Raw genomic sequence first — 20,186 nt, 5'->3', positions numbered from 1 at the left:
GCGTAATAATGACGTGTGTGATTGATCGTTACCGTGATAGTTAAGTCGGAAATAATGTTTATTATAGCCAGACCACTTCACCTTATCAGCATGAGGTGAAACTCTCGGCCTCTTGGAGCGGAAGGCGCCACCCCTGCAGTTTAATCGCCTCTTTACGGTTAGTGGCTCTACGCACAATAACCCTCATTCCTTAGTGGCAAACGTGTTAATTAATGAAGTCCACGCCGGGATTGCCTAAGAAATTGTTTTACGCGAGTTTAACTACACAACTTTGCTTGACCAGCACTCCATTCGACGACCCTCTCTCACACTGTCCTTCTTCAAATCCTTTTGCTTTCAGCTCGTATCAACCGTTTTCAATCTATACCTCCATCGACCAATAAAAAATACAATTAGTGTTTTTTTTTCATATCTCGAACGATGATATTTGAATTTTTGGGGACTGTTTATTATAATTGAGTTTTAATAATAATAATAATAATAATAATAATAATAATAATAATAATAATAATAATAATAATAATAATAATAATAATCTTTATTAATCAGTTTTGACAATAAAAATTAGTAAAATTATTGCCATTTATTATAAACTGAAATTATAATTAAATGAAATTATTATAAATTAGTAGATACCAAAATAAATCTTTGTCATCTAATAAAATCCTCATTAAAATGTATTCCAATTTATAAATTAATTTATATCCAGTTAATCGTTTTATGTTTAGTAAATAACTCTGCTCTCAAAACCTCATAAGTTGTCTCAAAACTTACGATGTAACATAACTTTATTAACTATTAATGACTGATTAGTGATTATGTCTCTAAGGGATTGTGTTTCTAAAATGACCCAACTTGTATATCTCAGAAAATAAAGAAAAAAATTTAAACGTTGGAGTCAGATTAATTTTTATTGCCAGGGTTTGCCGTTTGGTTTATTATGTAGCACTTACTACTCTTTATTTCTTCAAAGTTTTAAATGGCATGACTTCTCTTGTGATACTCAAATTAATGATATTTTGTTCAGGAATTCAGCTGTGTATTTTTTATTTTCGATTAGATTTTATTCTTGGTCAAGTTCCCTAAAAATGCAGTTTATTTGTAAAATCATTAAACATATATTTTCAATGATAATTATTTGAGACTGATTGTATTATTACTCATTTTTTCAAAAAATCCAGTTAAAGCATTTTTTTGCATGAAAATAATCGGTGCTCTGAAAGAAACTGTTGAAACTATTACTCACAGTGGTGAACTCAGTTGAGCATACGTTACTTGCATAGTTTTTAATGAACTATATCCTGATAAGCACTAGTTGAGGTTTCAAGGAACTGGATTAGGGCAAACTAACTAAGAGATACAGGAGGGTTGATGAAAGATTTGACAAGCTTAGATTTTTTTAATGCCACCAAAAACTTAGGTGACTTAAAACAACGAATTATGATTAGACAGGAAAAGAATTTGCAGAAACCACATGTACAAAAACTTAGGTGACTTAAAACAACGAATTATGATTAGACAGGAAAAGAATTTGCAGAAACCACATGTACGACAGTAGCTTAAAAATCGTTTTGGACGCTGTATGGATAGAAATGCTGATCATTATAAACACCTTCTGTCATTAGAAAATTTTAATCTACTTAATTTTTATTTTAAAAGAAACATTCATAATTGTTTTGTGCATTTCATTCAACATTAGTACCATTATTACATGTAATTGTATAAAAAAAATAGTCGAAACTCACAACAAGACGAGGAACTACAAGTGCGGTCATACTTTTGAATTTTTTTTTGTTTTTAAAGGCGTTAGGCGCTAGGATTTTTAAAAGCGCATCAAAGGGTGTACTCTTGTTAATAAAAATTTTGCCTGTTTCGGTATTTCCAAATTGTTATTATATTTTTCGAGATATTCTGGCTTAATTAGGTATAGATCTATCATTCAATCAACTCATAGTTATTTGGTGGCCAAAAGCCGGGTAATTTGGTGTTTGCTAAATCACACCCATGTTTTTTCTCCAATTGATCAATTATGTTGTTGTATTTTGTGAGGCGGGCCCAATGCGGCATCCGAAATTAATATTTATGAGCGATCGATGGAAAGAAAAGCGGCTTTTGTCTCAAATGAAAAATATTGGCTATTTGAAGCCTTCCCTAAATTGCATGAAAGGGCTTGATAGTGGCATAATTTATTTCCATATTGTGTCGATTCATTGTTTCGACTGTCTGTTTCTCGCAGAGCCATTAATAAATTCAAGCATCCTAGCATCTTCATCAATCTCTCTTAAACCACTTAACAAAGGTTTCCAAGGTCGCGTAACAATTGGAACACTTAAAGCCCCATTGTTCGCCCAAATACTGGAATATACATCTGACTTGTTTTGTGGGCTAGTGATGTACCCCGAGTTGAATGACATTTAAAATCTGTCTGAAAACAATGCTTTATCAAGTCTGTGCAGCTTCTTTCCTCGTTTATCCTGGATATTGCTTAATCCGACACGGTTTTCCCATTTTCGAAGACGACCGGTCACTCCTTTCGGATTTACGGCTCTCACCGGTGAAAAAATCATCTCGCGGAATGAATTAGAGCGCACAAGGCATCTCTGTTTAGCTAATGCAATGTCTTGTAAAAATTCCATTTGTATGACCCATTGTGTGTGGAAGTTTGCACTTTGTGTTTTTATGCCGGCTTCGTTGTTCATCATCTGCTCTAATTTATCACGAGTTGAGTTTTGAAACCGGCGAAAAAAATTTTCGCTCATATTTCTGGTGTCGCGTTTACATTGCGTGCATCAATTTTTCGGTGAAATGTGCGCCAGGGCAAACACAATATTTCGCGTAGTCACTTGATAAGATGTGAGTGAGTGCATGGCTTGAATAATAAGGAGGGGACCGCTATTTATTGGGGGTGACATGCACACATGGGGGCAACCACCCTCTCTGACGCGTGCCTCATCAAGGTGATGGAGCACACCACGCTCGCCTGCCTCCGCAAACCAATAATATCACTATTTACATCAAAAATGCCCCGCCGTCACGCACACTCTTTCCAGAGCGATCCCAGTTTTGAAAATCAAAGACAGGATCGTTAATTAAAAACGACTCTCTTTTTCCACTTTACCGCAAAACTTCAAATTTGTGCGCCGAAAATGGGGTGAAATCGTCGCCGGATTTGTCGCAGACTCGCCCGCGCGATAAAAATTACATAAAAAACAATTAAAAGCAATTTGGGTTTGCGTGTGCGAGTTTGTGTGAATCAGCAAAATTCGCAGTTCTTGGATTTGGGGTGCGCCCCAGCGGTTAAAACCCACAAGGGTGGTTTGTTGGAGCAACTAATCATGAGCAATTCGGCGGTGTTTGCAATTCGTTTTCTGGAATTTATGTCGCAGCATAATTGGAGTCGTAGTTCTTTGTATATCTCGCGAGTGTCACCGGGAGGAGGAGGCTAACAGCCGTAAAAATATATAAACGTTTTGGAAGGAACACGGGGATTATTTATGTAAGTGAGTGCATGGGGTTAGGCAGTCGAGACGACGACTATAAAGAGAGGAGCAGTTCATCCCGGAGATACATGGCAGGTGTTCACGCAAAGGGCTTCGAACGAAATGGAAAACAACTCGACGAATTATTGCCCAAGTTTACAAGAAATTTATTTTAGACGACGTGACGTTATTTTAAAAAGGGATAAGAGACGTGTTAATAAAGCCAAATCCGGGGCTGGGGCGAGGATTTATTGTGGCAAAACCGAGTCCATTTTCGCAAGCGTTTAATTTGAGTTTTGAATCTCAGATAGCAGTATATCAACCGCTTTAACTATATGTATATGTGTAATATTATTCTTTCCATTGTCAGATATAGAGCTGATATATTTCCTTGGTGGCGTTTCCTCGGAATTGTCGGTTCTTTTATACGAGGCAAATAAATTCCGCGAGAGGACGTGCGAAATAGTAGTCTCGAAGAGATGGCCATATCGTGACGCTACGTTTTCTTTTATTCTTCTAGGATATAATGCAGGAAATGTACCAAGAATGGGCGCCATTTACTCGAGATTTCCTCCCTTGCATATATCACTGCTTCAAACACAACTGCCGTTCCAATACGCTCTTAATTGAATCGCCTGCATGGACTGCAGCCAACAAACACTCGCGATAATTCAAAAAACACTTTTATACAAATTCTCTTTCAAAAATCACACACTTCCTCGCTTATCCCAAACTTTTTTATGCCAAATTTTAACAACCACCGACTCCTTGTCCTCAGAATAAAAGATCTATTACCACTTACTGCATTTAAACACCAAATTATTATTTAAAAACGATTATAAATTAATTCATGTATAGTCTATTATATCCTCAAATTTGTATCAGCACCATTTTTCACAATGATGATCCATAAATTTAAGAGCATCAACCGAAAATATGATCAATTGATCACCCATCTAATATTCTTAAAAATATTGAAAACTTATTTTACCGATTTTTGTTTTAACGGAAGTTGCTTTTAGAAATAGATTTGTTCTCCAACCATACAGAAATGAGCGTTTGCTAATGGATTTTTTTTCTATACAGGGTGTCTCAGCTAAGACTTTCGAGCCTGATATGTTAGATTTAGATATTTGTCAACGAATTTTTATGAAACTTAAAATGCAGATATGTCAGAAGATAAAGATTAAAATCCAATTAATGCAACAACTCAAGTCTTAAAAACGTAATTTTTACTTGTCTTTTTAAAATGTTAAGCCTTTTAAGACTTATATTAAAAAAATTATCGTCAGTGAAAAATGCTGTCACAAAAACTCGTTCGTGGAAGACGTCTGTTTCGCGAGAAAAATGAGAAACAAACTGTTAAACGTGGGTACAGATGCAAAAGCGTAGATCTCTATGAGACAAATGAGCACTACCATTGAATTTTGGTGAATCCTACTCGCACAAACGTAACTATCACGCAAGGGACATTTCACAATTATCTCTCACCCCTACGAAGTTAAAAAACTATATTTTTGACTTACTTTTGGTACTGGATGCTTTAATTCTTTCAAAAAGAACTAAAAAACTGAACAACAACTGAAAAATTCTAGACACTTGAACATTCAGGACTTTGGAAATTTTTGGATTCTCTTCAAAAGCTTGATACAGCCCCAACTATTGCTTTGTTTCCAGTGACTTGTTTAGTTCAGGTACGCTTCCTGTGTCTTCAAATTACTGACGATTCTTTGAACTTTAAATTTCATAAAAAAACATTTCACAAAAAGTCCAACGACACTTCCATAGGCGAATATTGATTCCTTTTTCAACAACACAGAAATTTCAGCCACTGTTGTTGGTTTTTAAAGTAATTTCACCAAATTAAAAATTAAAAAATTTTACTTTCTGACAGCGCACACACTTTTGACAGTTTTTTTCAGTGGTACACAAAATGCCGCATAGAAATTCTTCATCAATTGTCTCAAAAGGTGACTGCCCAAATTACTATCAAAATTTTAAATAAATGAAATGTGTTTTAAAATTTCATTTTTTAACTTGAGGTCATTTTTTTGCCCCTAATTGAAAGGCCACCTCCTCAAATATGTGCATTCTAAATTTCATAACAATCCGTTGACAAATAACTGAGATATTAAACTCGAAAGTCTAGCTGAGGCACTCTGTATATGTGATTTTTTCAATTTTTTAATTTGGCATTTGCAAAGTAAATTGCAACTAAATTTAATTGGATAGTGAGAATTAATTTACTGACTAATCTACGAGTAATTCGAATTAAGTTGCCATTTACTTGGCAGTAAATTAGTCGCGAATCGGAATTTGGAAACAATTAAATGCGTGAGCTACATAACGAACTAACTACTTTTTTGGGTCTAGCTACAACTTTTTCACGTAATTTTTGCACAAAATAACACTTAAGCATTAATTGCTTAATTTTGTTTATAAGAAATTGTAGAAAAATTTTAGAACCTACAAATTTTATTAAATGAGAAGTATTTATTTTGATGTCAGCTTAGCATAGTTTCCCAAAATAATAAATAATGCGTCTCTGGGTGCAGATTGACTTTTCATCCAGATTCCTGTTGGAAAGTTTCACACTTGTGGATAGGGAAGGATGTGACAAGCGTAAAAGACACCTGCGATATTTGCATATAAAAGATTTTTCAGTGTCACTCCTAAAACTCGAACTGATTTTTCGTATCATGACGGAGCGGAGGTAAGGAAATCCCGTGTTGATTTTTTATTGAAATGTTTGCGAGCGTGATAATAATAGGTATGAGAATAGATGTGGTTGTAATTGTATCCTCGTGTTACTTATTCCTGGCGGAAATATCCCATATACCGGGTAAGTCAAGTAGCGTAGTTGTTGCAGATCCATATCTTATCGAGTTTACGGAGACGCACTGTTGCGGTTCGAAATGGGTCTTAAATGGCGCAAGTTTGTTACACAATTCGATAGAACATTGTTCGGTCTGAATGGCCGTCCATAAATGTGACATTCCTAACGAACTATTAAACTTGAAAGAGAAATCGCAGGACGGCCGTAGGCCACGCCGATTTTCTTCTATATACGATATAGTAAATAAAGTTGAGTCGGTTTATTGAGTCGAAAACGTGGAATTATTGTGGCACGTCGATATTCGTTACAGTGCGCAATTTCGCCGTCATTTATAGTCCTCTCTCGACTCTCGTGCTTTTTTCATCTTTTCTTGTTTGGTAACCTATTCTTCGAGTCGGTGTAAGAAAGTTTTCTGGTGTCGGCGTGGACGCATTGTGGCTCCCATGTCACGTCTTGCGCCGGCAGCGCACACTTTCGCAAATCCCACGAGTAACTGGAAAAGTTATTATTTTTCCAAGGGGCTTATATCTTCTCCTCTGACGGACGTGCACGAGGACTTTATCAAAACCTCCAGTCTCACCGACGTGTTACATCCAGAATTAAATGCTCCTTCCTCTTGATCTCTCCATGAATGTACTTACTCTCTAAACTCCACCAACGGAATCCCAATGAACTCCTTCCTCACGCTCCCCAATCAACTTCTTCCCGACTATTTAAAATGTTAAGTGCTTTATAATGTCATTTTTACAATTTGGTTTCGTAATCGAGCTAGAGCTTCAGTCCCCAACTTCACCGAAACGATATATGAATATTTATCGATGCCTTTAGAAGCAGCTAATGTTGTAATTTATATTCAGATATTACTCGCTTTGCTCGTTAATTAACTTTATATTTTATTCGAGCTCCGGAAAGGACGCCCGCCGTTCGGAGGTACTGTGAAGTGTTCTTGTTTCTGTTTGTTCCTACTCGTAATTCACTTTTTTCACTTTAAACCGGAATCCGTTAAATTTCCTGTCGCTATTTATGGCTTTTTCCTGCAAACTCTTCCACCAACCGTACCGAGAGACGGCCTGCAACCATCAATGTGTATCCAGGGAAAACATTATATGCACTGAAACGCTCTCTTAAAATATTCCTCCCACCGAGTATCGTAAACATTGTGTCTTCCACTAACCGAAACATACTCTTCCCTTTCTTTTTCCGACCATCTTTAAAATTCATTCCCTCGTTTCATATTCCACTCCCGGGGACAAAATTTTCATATTTTACCCCAAACTTTTTTCTACAACTACACAGTCTGGCCCATTCTTGCGAAAACCGCAAAACCTAAATACAGGGCGCGCATTTTTAAAGCCGATCGTTTTTGAACTTTCTTGTTCAAAAAACTGAGTTTTTGTCGCGTTTTTCCGGTTAATTATGGCCAGGAGCTGGATATTCGGGTCGATGGGGTGAATTTCGGGCGAGATGCAAAACACGCACCGCTGCGATGTCTTAGACGTGGTGACGACGTCTGTATTCATATCTCGTTTTCCATCCGTCAAGTCTCATACAGGCCATATTTCAACTATTTTTCATTAGATCAGACCTCATTGCGTATGCATTGTGGAGCCACTTGTACTTTATTAGAAGGGAAGATAAATTAAAATGGCTGCGGTGTGTCTGGCATGTGATGTGTATAAATAAATGCAGTTACTTAGAGAGCGACTACCGTTAACGTTGCTGACATTGCTAGACAACCAAAAGGAGCAAGTCTTCCCCCATTAAATTAAGTTTCCTGCACTAGCCATACATTACGCCGAAAGAGAAAAGAAGAATTGAAATCTCATTAGGGGCATGCGTCACCGCTATGATGGACCGGTTTAATTCTTCCCAAAGGCTCAATTTGCCCCATCGGCCCCTATTACAATTATCCGGTCTGGAGTACGAATGGAGAAGGAGAAAACATGTGGATTGGAGACGTGGAGGAAAATAGCGGCGAGCCGGCCCGCAACCGATTCGGATCAGATAAAACTTGCATAATGACATTCGAAAACCAATAAAATACCGCAGTAACAGTTGCGCAAATCTACTTTATTATCAATCCATACAACGCCGAGTTCGGGGTGAGAGAATTATAACTTTCGACAATGTAATATTACGGAGCTATTGTATCTGTCGGGGCGAATTGCTTAGTTTTGGGCGAAAATAAGAGGCTTTCAGAAAACTGTCCAACTTTCGAGTAATTGAATTATAAGAATTGTTATCAAGCAACGTTTTAATTGCGTTTCAACTTCACTTTCAATTAGACTCTTACGTACAGCAGGTCCGCTCCACTCCGAGATAATATAAACACGGGAGTGGAATTAAAAAGGTCTTCAGTTCCCGTTCACTGCGCGGAAAATTTTATCACCGGTCGGGTTTATCGAGGAAAAATCGCGCCTCCAAATGGAGCAGTTCTAATTAGGTACTCCGAAATTTTCCGTCAACAATCCCCGACTTGTTTGCCGTTTGATGTGTTTGCGATCCGCGAAACAATTGCTTCACAGGAAGCGCTGTTTGTGTACGGGATTCGACAAAGTCTACAAGATATCTGCCCTCAGATATGTTCGCTGTAGTGAAATTGGATGCATTATGTTTGATGTCAATACCACAATGCACCGAGAGAAAAGTACTTGACTCTGTGTTTGTGTTTCCAAACTTTTGCTTTTGTTGAAAGCTTTGAGACGCGAAACAGCGCTCGCTTGCATTCTGCCTTAATTCATTTACAAAGTCGATGATTTGATGGCGAGAACACGACGTGTTTGCGAATAATAGGCCTTTCTTTGGCCTCAATGCATATAAAGAACGCATTAGGTGAGGGTCTCACCTTAGTTCGGGTATTAGGGGCTGCACGACTCCCGCAGGAACCAGACGAGCGAATCGGGAGAAATACGACCCCACTGGGAATTCGTCGACGGTGCAATACTTTGAAGCGTACGAGGAGTCCGCCCGCTCCATGCAAATAAATATTAACTGATGGATACTTAGCAGCAACAACAAAGCAAAAATTGCACTTCTCGTGAGTGTTGGTCCCTCGCCCGAAAGGTGATTAAAGTTGGGTATTTATGGAATATTCAAAAGGAACCGCTATGCAAATGGTCTGAGCTTGTTTGCAAAAACAAGCCGGAGTTTTAATTAAAATATGCCTGTCTTAACAATAACAAAAGTATAATCGCATTATCGGAATTACTTGGAGTTCTTTGCATCGAAACTCAAACACCATCATCGCCTCGAAGAAGAGGAAGCGAGATGTTTTTATTAAGCGAGATGTCTGAAATGTTTCCCAAGTTTTATTTGTGGAACGTCGAATTAAAAGTTGTTGGTCAGGAATCGACAAACAATGAATACCGCTTTTGTTGGGACAGGTCTATTGAGTTTGTCAAGCCGTCTCTGAACTTCCGATCGGCGGCGGTTGGCGAACTGATGACCGCATTGTTGCCGAATGTACGGAGTGACTTGGCCGTTTGTTTGGGTCACTGCTTTTCCAGATCCCAAACTTGGCGATTTTTCGACAACCCGCCTAATCTGCGTACATTCTGGCAGGTGCTCTCCGCTACTACAATGTTGTAGTTTTGACAACAATGTTATCATAGCATGCACAGACTCTATTATTGAGTTAGTCACCCAATCAATCCCTCCGCTTACACATAAAGCTCTTCATTCGGAATGACAAGAGCATGTTTGATATTTCCGTAGTCTGCTCCCACAATCAATTACCTGCATTACGTTACTTTCAGCCATGCCATAGTTTGGTCACAATCATTTTGCATCGCCCAACTTTGCAAAGTATGATTTCGAGCTGTTAATTGTAGCATTCCATTCCTGTCATATCTATTTTAGTAGGATGTTTATTAGCAAAGTTACATCATCGTTCGTGGAACTGTCTCACTTGGAGACTATCACGAAACTCCACTTTGGTCCTTGGCCGTGTCATTTATTTCGAACTGTGATACTACAGGTGGGTAGCGAGTTACATTCGGAGTACAACTACTATAAATGGGGGGCAGAAAACAATCACCATAAGTCACTTTTCGTCAAATAACTTTTGTAGTCCAAAAGTTACTACATCGATATTGATCGTCTAACTCGTTCAATAACGATTCTGCTTTTGACTTGTGCAAATTTTGCTATATTTTTATAAACTAAATTCAATTTTTCTTATTTGACTTACACTGAAACCCTCCAATGTGGTTCTATTATACCTCGTGGAATACAGTGGGTAAAAATGCTCCGACAATTTTTTTAAATACACAACTCTCAACTGGATTTAAACTTTTAGATAGGTAGATACACTTTTTGTATTTTGATAATAACGTGATTGACGCCAAAATGGCAATATCGCATTATTAAATGTTGCTCCTTAAAAAATATCATTCAAAAATTGAAAAACGTAAATTTTAAAAGACCAATAGTTCTAATATTTAACAAAAAATGAGTTGGTTGATTACGAATACCATCCACTAGTCTTGACTTGATCTGTGAACACACATTTTTAGATAGTGTGTGTATGTCGGAGGCTAATTGTAAAATTAGGCGTATTATAAAAAGTCTAGTCATATTGTAAACGACTACAAATTGTAAATGAATGAATAAATGTCGACTTTTTATACTGTGACTGAGAATTTAGGCGTATTATAAAACGCCTAAGTAGTCTTATAGTAAAATACTTATGGTTCTTCTACAATTCGACTGAAATGAACCTAAATTATCTAGGCGTATTATAATGCGCAAGTCAGTACTATTGAAATTTATTCTTTGAACATTAAATTTATGTTATAAATTATCGTTTTAAAATGCTGGAAGGCACAGAAAGCAATACCATTATTAATAAAGGGTTATTAATAAAGGTATTATCAAGAAATACGAAAAATTTCCGCTGATAACTCATTGGTGTAGAAAAAAAAAACTCAAAATTAAAATACTACAGGGTGAATTGATAGTTGTGAAAATAAGTATTTCAGAGGCTGATAACCTGAAAGCAGTGATGGTAGAACTTACGAGTAAAATAAGTGAAAATAACAACTTTCTTTATCAGAGTGTTTATAGTTCTTTGGATATAAAAGGATGTTTGTCGACAAATACATTTAAATTGGGGTGCAATTTTTTTTTTTTTATTCAATTTTGGCAATATAAAGTGACATTATTGATGCCATAGTAACACGCATAAGTAGTGATTTATTTTTATTTTTTTTATATTATTATTTTTATTTTTATTTATTTAAAAATTATTCCACTATTGATTTAAATAACTTTAATGAATACCAACAAATACTTTTATTTAAAATAAATGTTACAATTCTCCAATTCTACAGCCTCCAAAAACTCCCACAATTAGAACCACTTTTTTCAGCAAATATTCATCATCTGAAGCAGTGTCTAAAAACTTTTCCATTTCTTCGAAGCTGAAGACTTTAGATTTCTTTGGTCTGTGCCCTACAGAGTGTTGTTTTAAGAAAGCAGATACCTGATGAAATCTACATCAATTATTTATTAGTTCAAAACTTATTATAAACAATATAATCCTCACAAACCTGCTTATAACGATATTTTCTTTAACAGATAACATTTTCTTCAGTTGGGAATAATACGCCCACAATGACGAAGATTTTGCATTTTTGGATCGTTCAGAAATATAAGCCAAAATTATTCTCTCGTCTACTCCCTTTGCATCCTTCCGCTTCCTCCATTCACAAAAATTTGAATACTCTTTTTCGTATAATTGTTTAGATTTTGCTGGCACCACTTTATTTATAGCTTCTGAAGCTTCTTGAATGACCAATTCAGGCACGAAAACCTGGTTTTCCTCTTTAAAATCGCTGATTCTAGCCATTTTTTCCATACGCGTTACAATTCTCGCACTTTTGCAAATAAATAAACAACTCGTTGTTATGGAAATTTTCTTGCATTTTTTGGTAAATTTTGGTCAAAATTGAATAAAAAAATATATACGACACGTGAATTAAACCTATTAATTTGCTCGAAGAATTAATCCACTCGCTTGCGCTCGTGGTATTAAATTTTCTTCTCGTAAATAAACAATGGTTTAATTCACTTACAATAAGTAATTTATTATTAAATTACCTAATTACAATAGAAAGTGGAATTTTATAAAATGTTTGATAATTTTTTCCGTTCTTTTACAAGACGTCTAAATGTCATTAAAAACCATTTTACATTAAGACGAAAACTGGTTAGACATTTTATAGTACGCCTAATTTTACAATTAGCCTACGACATGTGCATTACCAGGTACCTTCGGACTAACATATTTACCTTAAATCTTTTGAGTTTTCTGGTCTATGTAAAAGAAAAACGTAAGATTGTTTTAATGTATTTTTTTTCAAACTGAACAAACATCTAATTGTTTTGCCAAAAAAATAATTATTCTGTTTGAAACTTATTTCTATAATTTTCTGACGAAATTACAAAATTGTATGTTTGGTTTTTGATAATATTTTGTCTTTTCTACAATTAAAAATCGCTCTAATTAATAAAAATTTTTCATATTTCCACGGTATTTTTTCATCTAAAAGACGACTCGAATTAATTAAAAGGTAGTACAAATTTAGTTCCTTATTTATTTTGCCATTATAATTTTTATAGTGGGACGAGTCCGGACCGAAAGTATGCAGTTTTCGCAGCGATCGGTCCATTTAAACAGGGAGCTGATAAATTAAGTGAAATGATTTGTATACGTGCTCACAACGCTATAAAATCCTCCGATTAATCGTAATCCTTTTTCCGCAACGACGAGCAGTTTTATTCTAACCGGGATTCAGTGAGTATAGTGGGTTTATCGCTTCCCCACGACGAAAAAGAAGAGAAATAAACAATAATCGACAAACTAACATAAGGTGCGTGCCAAGTACTTCTAAAAGCCACATTTTCGCCTCTTTATTACTCTAAACACAGCTAGACCAACATGTTTGGCTTTTTCGTTGTTAGAAAATTACGTCTTTTCGGGTGATCGCATAAAATTCACGTCTTCTCCAAGGTTCTGAAATTGCGCCGCCTGATAAGGCACGCTCGTACCCCCGTGAAGTTTATTTAATCCTTTATTGGGACTTGGGCTTATTGGTTTACACCACCATTACATAATTAGGAGTTCATTACTTTTGCATTACCGTAAACGGAAACGTAGAGGGCTTAATAACGTTTTTACAGTGCTTGGCTAATTAAGACCTTGAATCGCCGGCGTCTTAACGTATTTTTGCTATACCCGGTGGATTATAAATACAAGGGGAAGTTTTGAGACCTCGCTGTCGTTATTGTGGCCGGGTTGACGGGGCGCAAAACACTGCCTGTTTTGTAATTAATGAGCATTAAAATTAATTTAGGGAGCGCATTCGGAGCGGCGGAAGGGGACGGATGTATTAAATTCGGGCTTGTATGTCTTAATGACGCTCTTGTCGAAAATCTCAAAGACTAAGTCGAATTACGGGGGCGACAGCGATAAGACAATTGGAGACGTCTCTGAGCCGGATATTAGGTCATTAACAATCGGCGCGGGACTTGCCCTGATTTGGGTCAACTACTGATAGCGGAACGCTCCCCGGTTTATTTTCGATTTTAAGGGGGGGTGTTAACTTTTTTTTATTTTTTTTTATTTTCTTATTTATGACTAAACTATTCGAAAAAGTGGAACTGTTTTGATCCATAATGCCTATGCAAAATGATCCGGGGAATCGATTGGCATCGAGAAAATTGCCAAATTCTCAATAGTTTTTTGGTTATCAATTTTTTAAAATTTTACCAATTTTTGCATTTGTCTCCAATTTGCTCGAAAACTATTAGTCGGAGAACAATAATTTTTTTTGAAAAAATTAGCTAATTTAAAGAGCTTTCCAACGATAATACACTTGATGTTATCTCTGATAGTTCCGGAGCTATTGCTCGACAAATGTTCCGGGTACCCAAAATTGACAAAAACTGCGACGAAAATTGAAAAAATCAAACATAAAAAATTCGAACATATGGACTTTTCGTGGACTTTTAACAACCTTTGTAAGAAGTCCATAAAAATTTGCTGAAGTGGGTTTAAAAAAAATTGTTTTTCATCACTTTGAAGGTAAATTTTAAATCTCGTGAAAAGTTGGTATAATACAGAAAATGAGCCGTTAAATGCAATGGGACAACCCTCATTGCTCTACGACTTTTAGTTTTTGAGTTATGAGTTTTTTTGTTGAATAAAATTTTCCACTATAAGAAATACCTATCTTAATTTTTTGCAAAAAATTGTAAAACTTAAGATCTCGTTAAATGTTGGTACAATACAGAAAAAAAGTCGCTGAATTCAATGGAACAAACCGCATTGCTCTACGAGTTTTAGTTTTCGAGTTATGAATTTTTTTGTTGAATAAAATTTTCCACTATAAGAAATACATATCTTAATTTTTTGCAAAAAATTTTAAAACTTTAGATCTCGTTAGATGTTGGTATAATACAGAAAATGAGCCGCTGAATTCAATGGAACAAACCGCATTGCTCTACGACTTTTAGTTTTCGAGTTATGAGTTTTTTTTGTTGAATAAAATTTTCCACTGTAAGAAATACCTATCTTAATTTTTTGCAAAAAATGTTATAACTTTAGATCTCGTTAAATGTTGGTATAATACAGAAAATGAGCCGCTGAATTCAATGGAATAAACCGCATTGCTCTACGACTTTTAGTTTTCGAGTTATGAATTTTTTTTGTTGAATAAAATTTTCCACTATAAGAAATACCTATCTTAATTTTTTGCAAAAAATTTTAAAACTTTAGATGTCGTTAAATGTTGGTATAATACAGAAAAAAAGCCGCTGAATTCACTGGAGCAAACCGCATTGCTCTACGACTTTTAGTTTTCGAGTTATGAACTTTTTTTTGTTGAATAAAATTTTCCACTATAAGAAATACCTATCTTAATTTTTTGCAAAATATGTTATAACTTTAGATCTCGTTAAATGTTGGTATAATACAGAAAAAAAGCCGCTGAATTCAATGGAACAAACCGCGTTGCTCCACGACTTTTAGTTTTCGCGTTATGAATTTTTTTATTGAATAAAATTTTCCACTATAAGAAATACCCTATCTTAATTTTTTGCAAAAAATGTTATAACTTTAGATCTCGTTAAATGTCGGTATAATACAGAAAAAAGACCCGCTGAATTCAATGGAACAAACCGCATTGCTCTACGACTTTTAGTTTTCGAGTTATGAGTTTTTTTTGTTGAATAAAATTTTCCACTATAAGAAATACTTATCTTAATTATTTGCAAAAAAATGTTATAACTTTAGATCTCGTTAAATGTTGGTATAATATAGAAAAAAAGACGCTGAATTCAATGGAACAAACCGCGTTGCTCTACGACCTTTAGTTTTCGCGTTATGAATTTTTTTATTGAATAAAATTTTCCACTATAAGAAATACCTATCTTAATTTTTTGCAAAAAATGTTATAACTTTAGATCTCGTTAAATGTTGGTATAATACAGAAAAAAAGCCGCTGAATTCAATGGAACAAACCGCATCGCTCTACGACTTTTAGTTTTCGAGTTATGAGTTTTTTTTGTTGAATAAAATTTTCCACTATAAGAAATACCTATCTTAATTTTTTGCAAAAAATTTTAAAACTATAAGAAATACTTATCCCAATTGTTTGCAAAAAATGTTATAACTTTAGATCTCGTTAAATGTTGGTATAATACAGGAAAAAAGCCGGTGAATTCAATGGAACAAACCTCATTGCTCAAACCAAAAGTTGAACTTGTGCGACAGATGCGATATTTGCAGCGGGGGCCATAAAGCACGCGAGAGTAGGCCAAATGGCATTTTGCCCATAGTTGGTGCGCTTTTTCTAATTGAAAAGCATCGGTGCTCCGACGAATTGAGACAGACTGACTGTCTCCGCATCAGCGATCAACTTACTGCGGTCAATTTGTATCGATTTGCCTTCAAGTTGCTAATTGTTGCAGACGTGCTACGAGATGGAGCGCTACCTGAAGGACGAGCCGAAGATGCAGTCGTTTAAAAAGTTGCCATCGGACATGGAAAGGACGTTATACGGAGTGAATTGTATAGAGGACTATAGTGACCGTCACTTGGACGCGTTCAGTTCGGCGAGTTCGCCGTGCTCCTGGGACGAGGGGGCGCTGTCGTGCGCCGTGCTCGTGAAGCAGGAGCCCCTCGACGACGAGGAGGACGAGGACGACGCCTTCGAAGGGCGAGTGCACGCTGACGCCGGCGATGCGCTGCAGCTGCGGCTGGTGGCGAGGAATCCGGCGACGTTGACGCCGCCATCGAGTCCCGAATCCGGCCCGGGCCACAGTAACGGAAGTTCGAGTGCGAGCGAATTGGACGTTTGCGGACTACGGGTGGGCAGTGTGTCGCGGAATGCCATTGTGCGGGTTAGAGGACTGGCAAGGTACATATCGGTCGTCCCCAGAACCACACAGAGTCCCGTTTCTTCACCCGCTTCCACGACGACGGTCAAGCATCGACTCGACCATTCGCCTGACTCCAAACGAAGGATACACAAGTGCCAATTTCTCGGCTGCAAGAAGGTCTACACCAAGAGCTCACATCTCAAGGCGCACCAAAGAACACACACAGGTGAGCCGCGCCTCATTCTATTTGTTAAATTATGCTCGGATTATATGCCAAATGCATTGGGTAAAGGGGAAAAATTGGGCCACCTTTTCTCAACTTTTTTGCACAAAGTTGGTGCATGTTCCAAAAATTGCAAACACATACGAGAACATTTCAGCTGCAATTTACAAGTGGGTACTACTTGACCACCAAGTTAATACGAGTAAATGAAAAAACAATACTATTGCAATGAACCAACTGATAGTTTTACCTTTGTACCTCGTGGTAAAGAGGTAAAGTTAGTGTTATTCTGGTATTATAAAAAATAGGAGATACTTAAGACGCTTATAAAATCACGAAGAATTATTAAGTTCCTGACTTCCTGCTGTAGAGATATTGCTAGCAAAGTTAGCGTATCCTTATGAAGTCACAAGTCTACAAGTTGTTAGATTTATGTATCTGCAGAAAAGCGAATGTACTAATAGACGCTACCGTACTAAAACTTAAGGAATTTTAAAGCTGGGCGAGAAAATCCGGCTAATCGAAATATCGATTTTCGGGCTAAAGTTTGCATTGGCTGAGGCCATATTTCCTGGGGAAGACAATTCCGGGCTCCCAAAAATTCGATTTATAATGTCTAAATTATTTATCAGAAACGCAAAACATTTTTTTTAATACATTACTAAGTCGAGAACTGTCGGCTCTAATCTTGGTATATTCGGATTTTTCATCGATTTCGAAGCGTTGTAGATGATTTCTCAGAAAAAACCGACACTGCTTCAAGGAACTAAAGCAGGAGTTAGTCATACTTTACGAAATTAACGAAAAGTATTCAATATTAAAGTAGCTGTAACGCTCTTACATACAAAATTGAGCACAAAAAACACTAATCACTGAAGAACAAATTTTAACGGTTGACAAGAAGATACTAATGTTTTTACTTTGTGGCTTGAAAACGTTGGCCCGTACTTAAAATTTGCGACTTAATTTCATTCTGGTCCAGTTCTTCGGAGCTTTGAACCAGTTGCTGTCCATCGACTTTTAAGTTGTTTGGTTGGAAGGCTTCTTTCTCATCCTCATAAGCATTTGTCCCATCTGTGTTCAATTGAGTTTAAGTCTACACTTTGTGGTGGCTACACCATAGCGGCAATTTTAGCTCCCTCGAGACAAAGTTCGTATGTTGCCACCAATAAATGTAGCAAACGGTACTCCACGATCTTCTAGAATCTCCATAATGTACCTTCCTGCAATAACATTCCTGTTGTTCACAGCGAAAAGCTTCATGTGCGCATTTAAAGAGCTTTCGCTTCTATTGATTTTTGACCAATGATATTTAGTTTATCAACCTCTTACAATTGAATTTTTGGACTTTTTGCCGTTACAAACGATTTCTGCCTTGACCACGTCTTCGAATAATTATGATCACTTGTATTTCTTTATATTGAATTATTCTTGAATTGTATGTACGCGAGACACCAAATCTCTGAGCTATCCTGCGTTAGCACTATTCTTTTTTATGTAATGTAACCTCTAGAACACAATCATCCCTTTACAGATGTCTTGTTTGTCGGGACATATTGTTTTAAATAAGCTTGACCACTGAGCACTCTTGAAAAACTGTCAATAAAGGCGTTTCCAATGTGATCATTATTTTATATTTTCATCTTCTTCTTTCAGAAGATAATAGAGTATAAAATTTTCTCCTTTTGACGAGATTATTTGATAATACACTACCTATTAAGAAAAAAAATTAAGTATTTTTGAAAGTTTCAGTTTGGTGCGTTAATTTCTTAAGGCAATGCAGTATTTCAAAAATTTCGCCCGAAACGATTTCGAAAAGTTCTAAAACGGTTAAGAATTGGATTGTATTTTACAGAGAATTTCATGTATAGAAAACCATTTTTTGTAATCCAAAACAAACGATATTTGGGAGATTCATTGATAATCCAACAAATTTATTGTTTTAACAATAATTTTTGATCAAAACTATGATGTCCAAAGCAAAACTGAAAACACCAACGAGGTCTACCTTCAATTAACTACCAAACAGCAAAAACCTGAAGGCAATAGTTGGAGCCATAAAGCTTCATAGCTTCGTCTGCAGATACAAAAAATTTTCTATTTTTTATAGGTTTAGTTTAGTTTAGGTACTCGAAAACTATCGATTGTAGATACAATATTCGAATCTCTCAAACGATTGGACTTTGTCAACTTTAGGGTGCTCCCTAAAAGGCTCTAGGCTCCCTCTAGGCTCTTAAACAAACCGTTTTTTATTTTAAAAATTCAACCCAGGAGCGCTACACAAATTTTGTAAATAGATTAATAACTCGAAAACAATCGCTTATAAAGCTCGGCATATTCAAACTTTTTTGATGATTATTCGTCAATTTTAATGCATTTTGGGTGACTTCGGGCTATGGATATCGGGTCCGGAAAAAGCCAATTTATAATTTCAGAACTTTTGCCCGGAAACGCTTTGGGGACGCTTTAAAAATGGTCAAAACTTGAAAATTACTTAGCGCCGAACACATTATGTACATCATTGCATCAATGTTTATTGATAAAAAATCATGAAGTGGTGATTCTTGTGTTACTGTTTTTTTTAAATGGTTTGTGTGAGACAAACACCTATTTGTTTTCTTTCGTTTATTGTGTGCACCTCGTCGGTAACCTACGATGAGCCGAACGCACAAAATTGAGTGTATTCTTAAAAGTCGGCGCCTAATTTTTTCCCTTTTGTGCACAATTGGAAATGCCGAAATCAAGCGGTTGAACCCCTCTCTTCGCTACATTGTATTTCTTAACGAGTTTTCGTTTCGGCGATGAGTTTCTATAGTGTATAAATTTAATAATGGCCGCTTGGGGAGCCGTGTCCGGTGATGTGTCACGAGCAGATCTTCGTCTCGTCGGACTGTTTGTCAGCGGTTGTAATTATAATAGTTGCAGCGCAGTAATGGCCGGTTAACTCCGTCGTCATCGCGGGAAGTCCGGACATAACTGCAAAACCCGCATGCATCACCGCCTCCGGCACCGTTGTTCATAACGCTCGCCGTAATTGCATCTTTAATTGCATTTCTCATAACAACAAGAATTAGAAATTATTATTCATCCACATTCCGCTCAAAAATCCACAAGACGTGCACCAGCTCCGCGCGCAGACCCAAATTTCAACGTCTGATTAAAAAAGAATCTTACAAGGTCCATAAATTGTTATTGTTATTTCCGGATACCTTTAGCCTTAACAGCTCCTAATCCTCTTTGCATTACTCAACGTGTTAGAGCCTAC

At 36.5% G+C, this 20,186-nt stretch overlaps 1 protein-coding gene and 1 long non-coding RNA gene across 3 annotated transcripts in view; one reads left to right on the top strand and one right to left on the bottom strand.

The window, feature by feature from the left end:
• The window catches only part of LOC100142007 (Krueppel-like factor 6), a 193,115-nt gene that overhangs the window by 110,878 nt on the left and 62,051 nt on the right, over nucleotides 1–20,186 (top strand). For both annotated transcript variants that reach the window (XM_015977918.2, XM_008193862.3), the window contains exon 2: nucleotides 16,288–16,924. In XM_015977918.2, the coding sequence (XP_015833404.1) occupies nucleotides 16,288–16,924 (637 nt within the window). The remainder of the gene's footprint in view (nucleotides 1–16,287; nucleotides 16,925–20,186) is intronic.
• LOC135266409 (uncharacterized) lies at nucleotides 11,630–12,551 on the bottom strand. The gene is made up of 2 exons (XR_010334457.1): nucleotides 11,865–12,551; nucleotides 11,630–11,807 (listed from the first exon to the last, which is right to left on the bottom strand). It is a non-coding gene; the product is annotated as an uncharacterized LOC135266409 (long non-coding RNA).

This window comes from Tribolium castaneum, chromosome 1 (genome assembly GCF_031307605.1).
Source record: "Tribolium castaneum strain GA2 chromosome 1, icTriCast1.1, whole genome shotgun sequence".
Lineage (NCBI taxonomy): Eukaryota > Metazoa > Arthropoda > Insecta > Coleoptera > Tenebrionidae > Tribolium > Tribolium castaneum.
The sequence above is the reverse complement of the archived record's forward strand: the minus strand, read 5'-3'. Positions and strand labels throughout refer to the sequence as shown.